Source organism: Engraulis encrasicolus, chromosome 10 (genome assembly GCF_034702125.1).
Source record: "Engraulis encrasicolus isolate BLACKSEA-1 chromosome 10, IST_EnEncr_1.0, whole genome shotgun sequence".
In the NCBI taxonomy this organism is placed as follows: domain Eukaryota; kingdom Metazoa; phylum Chordata; class Actinopteri; order Clupeiformes; family Engraulidae; genus Engraulis; species Engraulis encrasicolus.
Window position 1 is genome coordinate 16,444,815 of NC_085866.1, and position 5,000 is coordinate 16,449,814.

Genomic DNA, 5,000 nt, shown 5'->3' on the forward strand with positions numbered 1-5,000 from the left:
AGTTGAGAGACAGTGACATCAGACATGCACTCTCATCTCAACATAATAAGCATGACTTCAGGTGGCACTTATATCATGGCCTCTGTTTTGGAACACAACCAGGGCAGCACACTGAGTCACATGTGAGACAGTGAGCATTAGTCAGGAGGGAGGAATGATGGCTTGTCACGTCACGCTGTAGCATTGCTAAGCTAGGTTTAGCCAGGTGAGAAAAACAAGCCTTCATTTTGAATTGAGTGGTGTCATGTTCGACTAATGGAGGCTGTGTCATGTTTTGTCGAAATGAACTATGTTTAAAAAAAACGGGTGATCAAGATTGGCAATGTCGGCCGGCATATGATAAACAAAAATAAAAACAAGTTGCAAAAAAAGGGTAGTCAAAAAGAGGTACTGGTAGCTCCCCTCTGCCCGGCCAGTAAAGAAGATACTCATGTGAACTGCAGGGTGCATCAGGGGCGGAGCTATAGGAGGGGCGAGCAGGGCATTTGCCCCTGGGCCCAGGGCCCTCCCATATTGATAGTGGGGGCCCTATTGTGACCTTGGCAGGCTGTATAGGGGGCCCTATCAGTGATCTGCCCTGGGGCCCGGTGTGCAATTGTTCCGCCACTGGGGTGCATGGGACTGTAAAGTATAGACTGGCTCAGTAGTAGTATACAGTATAGGTAATGCAGGACGCAGCAGGCCTGTGATTACATAGGTTTCCATTGTAATTAGTCCCAGATTACAGGGCAGAGAGGGGTCGTTTAGGATAGGCATCTGACCTGCCTCGTATAGAGACCTGGGCCATTATGTAAGGACCTCGCTGACCTCAAGCTTCAGGAATGTGTGCCATGAGGAATGGGGGAATAGCGGTAACCTGTTGTAAATTTGGGAGAGGGGGGGGGGACAGAAGTTACGAAAGTTACGAAAGTTTTGTAACAACAGGTTAATATGGGAATCATTAACCCTCTGAGGTCTAAGGCTTTTCAGAGGCTTTTAGGCTGCTTGCACCACCCTGACATTTTCAAGTATTTTCATTTCATATATATATATTTGGAACCTGGAAGGTCTGAGGTTTCTAATGGTGTGACTTATATGTTTCAATGACAAATATAGCTGCAAGCAGCAATGCGGGGCCAAGCAGTAAAGTTGCCAAAGTCGCCACGGCAACAGAAGGAACTACAGCGCCCCCTTTGGACAAAATCTTGCCAATGTTGGTGTGCATTCCTTGGAGGGGAGTGTGCTCACATGAACCAAGTTTATTTTGAATCCCTTAAAGGGCAGCCGAGATATAAGCTCACTTCCTGTTACCTGTTGGTGGCGCTAGAGAGTTTGAGCTGGGAATCTGGATTTTTTTTGTGGGAGGTCATGGGATTGACTAGTATGTGTACAAAAATAGCTAAAAGAATCTGACAAACGGTTGCTGAGATATGACCTCACTTCCTGTTTTACCACTTTTATGACAATTTTGATTGGCTGTCACCTCCAAACGATAAGAGGTATCAAAAATTCTTTGGACACCCTTATGCCTATCAGTCTGAAGAGATGATGTGTACCTTTTTGCAGGTCATTCTGACAAAAATTGTGTGAGAAGTAGCATTTTATTGAATTTTACAAAATTCAAAATGGCGGAATTTCCCTTCTGCGTTGACATAACGTCATATAGTGCGTTGGATTCGGCTTGGCCCAAGGATTCTAGTGATAATAATATATTTTACATCGTGCATATGGTTTAAAAGCTACAGGCAAAAATGTAGCTTAACTTTTGACCTGTTGGTGGCGCTACAGAGTTTGAGCTGGGGGTCTGAATTGTTTTGTGGTAGGTCATGGGATGGACAGCTATGTGTGTACAAAACCCCAGCCTAATTCGACAAACGGTTGCTGAGATATGACCTCACTTCCTGTTTTGCCACTTTTACGACAATTTTGATTGGCTGTCACGGCTAAACGATAAAAGATATCCAATATTCCTTGAGACCCCATGTGTAGCTCAGTCCAGTTATACTATATACCGAATTTCGGGTGAAATGGTTAAAAATTGTGGGAGAAGTAGCATTTTTATTGAATTTCACAAAATACAAAATGGCGGGACAACTTTCCAGGCAGAAAATGACGTCATAGGATGCGTTGGATTCGTCTTGGCCCAAGGATTCCAGGGATACCAAGTTTATGAAAATTGGCCCAGCGGTTCAAAAGTTACAAGCAGAAATGTACCTGCAACTTTGACCTGCTGGTGGCGCTAGAGTATTGGGACTGGGGACCTATAACTCGCTGTGGGTAATGTTGATGCTGCCTCAAATATGTGTGCCAATTTACAGCATTTTCCTATGTACGGTTCTATGGGCTGCCATAGACTTACAGTGAATTTCAGAAAATTCAAAATGGCGGAATTTCCCTTCTGCGTTGACATAACGTCATATAGTGCGTTGGATTCGGCTTGGCCCAAGGAATCTAGTGATAATAATATATTTTACATCGTGCATATGGTTTAAAAGCTACAGGCAAAAATGTAGCTAAAATTTTGACCTGCTGGTGGCGCTACAGAGTTTGAGTTGGGGGTCTGATTTTGTTTTCATCAGGTCAGGGGATGGACATCTATGTGTGTACAAAATCCTAGCCGAAACCGTCAAAGGGTTGCTGAGATATGACCTCACTTCCTGTTTCGCCACTTTTACAACAATTTCGATTGGCTGTCACGGCTAAACGATAAGAGATATCAAATATTCCTTGAGACCCCATATGAAGCTCAGCTCAGAGATACTATATACCGAATTTCGGGCAAAATGGTCAAAAATTGTGGGAGAAGTAGCATTTTTATTGAATTTCACAAAATTCAAAATGGCGGGAAAACTATCCTGGCGGAAAATGACGTCATAGAGTGTGTTGGATTCGTCTTGGCTCAAGGATTCCAGGGATACCAAGTTTTTGAAAATTGGCCCAGCAGTTCAGAAGTTACAAGCAGAAATGTACCTGCAACTTTGACCTGCTGGTGGCGCTAGAGTGTTGGGGCTGGGGACCTATAAATCGCTGTGGGTGATGCTGAGTCTGCCCCGAATGTGTGTGCCAATTTACAGCATTTTCCTACCTACGGTTCTATGGGCTGCCATAGACTTGCTAAGGAGAGGAAAGGTGACATAATAATAAGAAAACCAGCTAACACTATAGGGGCCTTCGCCAGCTTCGCTGCTTGGCCCCTAAAAACTCACAGAGTTACAGATTTGTTTTTGGAGACCAATTGCCCTCTGACATTCCTGGCTAAACTGAACCCGTTTTTGTTTTAGAAAACCACGTTTTGTGTGCTGATTTAGGAAAGTAGTGTAGGATATGGTAGTAACCTGCTTTCATTTGGAAAAGTACAGAATCTAGCACTTGTGTTTTGTCAAGTGTAGGAACGCAAAGCATGTAGTAATTTGAAAAATCTGGAACGATATCTTATCTGATGTTTAAGACTTTGTCAATAGGCATGTATACACAAACCTTATGTGTTTTTTTAAATCTGTGTCTGAAGGCATGTCTCATGTTATGTCTGTGACTTTCTGGACGACACAGAGGCTATGGACCGTAATGGACATAGAGTACTAAAGGGTGGTCGTTTTGAAAACGTGAAACATGTTTTGTGTCAGCTTTAGGACTTCAAATTGTACTTTTCGAATAATTGAAAATCAGTCATTTGTGTCTTGTGTGATGTGTGTGACAGCACCTGATTAACATGATGGGCCATATCTAGTGTCGAGATGGTGGATGGACACACTGTACTAACTCACTGTAATGTGTGAAAACTGAAACCTTGTCCTTGTCTTGTGCGATGTGTGTGTCAGGGTCTGAACAACGCCGTGGCTCTGGACTTCCATATCGCTGAGCAGATGATCTACTGGACCGACGTCACCACACAGGGCAGCATGATCAGACGCATGCCCATCAACGATAGCGACAATGTGCAGGTCAGTATGCACACGCACACACACACACACACACACACACACACACACACACACACACACACACACACACACACACACACACACACACACACACACACACACACACACACACCAGCACACACACACACACACACACACACACACCAGCACACACACACACACACACACCAGCACACAAACACCAACACACACACAAGGCTCTAGAATTTATTCCAGATGGAATTATATTTATAGTGCAATGTCTGTTAGAATAAGATTGCGTAGAATTGGAGTGTTTTCCTTCTGACTTGTTTGAAGTTTCTAACAGTCCAAGGACTGAAGCTCAATAGATCTTTGAGTCTGATTGGGTCAAAGACGTCAACTGTAAATGCAAAAAAAAGAGTTTTTTTTTAATTATTTTTTTTGGCTTGGCTTTCATGCATTCACTTTTCAAAAAATTGTTTTGAAATGTCATGTTTTTCACAGTTACAGTAAGCAAAAGCATCTGTTAGCACTGAAGGACAGTGTCATGTTGGACTCGATTGTGACCCGATTGTGGATCTTGACTCGTGTCCCTGTACTGTAGGTGCTCCACCGGACGTCCCTGAGTAACCCTGACGGTCTGGCGGTGGACTGGGTGGGAGGCAACCTGTACTGGTGTGACAAGGGCAGGGACACTATCGAGGTGTCCAAGCTGAACGGAGCGTACCGCACGGTGCTGGTCAACAGCGGCCTGAGGGAGCCTCGCGCTCTGGCTGTGGATGTACGCAACGGGTGAGTAGTTACCAAGGGAAGAACATACACAGATGTGCACATGTTTGCATACGCATACTGTATATAGTAGTCTTTCTCTTTAAATACACAAACAAACACACACACACGCACACGCAGACACACACACACACACACTCTTTTCTCTCTCAAACACACACAGTGACACTGAAATCTTCTAGGTGTTAGGTACCTGTACTGGTCGCTGGGTTGATGGGCCCTATATTGGACATGGTCACACACACACACACACACACACACACACACACACACACACACACACACACACACACACACACACACACACACACACACGCTAAACTAAAAACT

At 44.2% G+C, this 5,000-nt stretch overlaps 1 protein-coding gene across 5 annotated transcripts in view; it reads left to right on the top strand.

Moving 5' to 3' along the window:
* The window catches only part of lrp1ab (low density lipoprotein receptor-related protein 1Ab), a 256,132-nt gene that overhangs the window by 214,456 nt on the left and 36,676 nt on the right, over positions 1-5,000 (top strand). For all 5 annotated transcript variants that reach the window (XM_063208181.1, XM_063208183.1, XM_063208182.1 and 2 more), the window contains 2 exons: positions 3,798-3,920; positions 4,486-4,673. In XM_063208181.1, the coding sequence (XP_063064251.1) occupies positions 3,798-3,920; positions 4,486-4,673 (311 nt within the window). The remainder of the gene's footprint in view (positions 1-3,797; positions 3,921-4,485; positions 4,674-5,000) is intronic.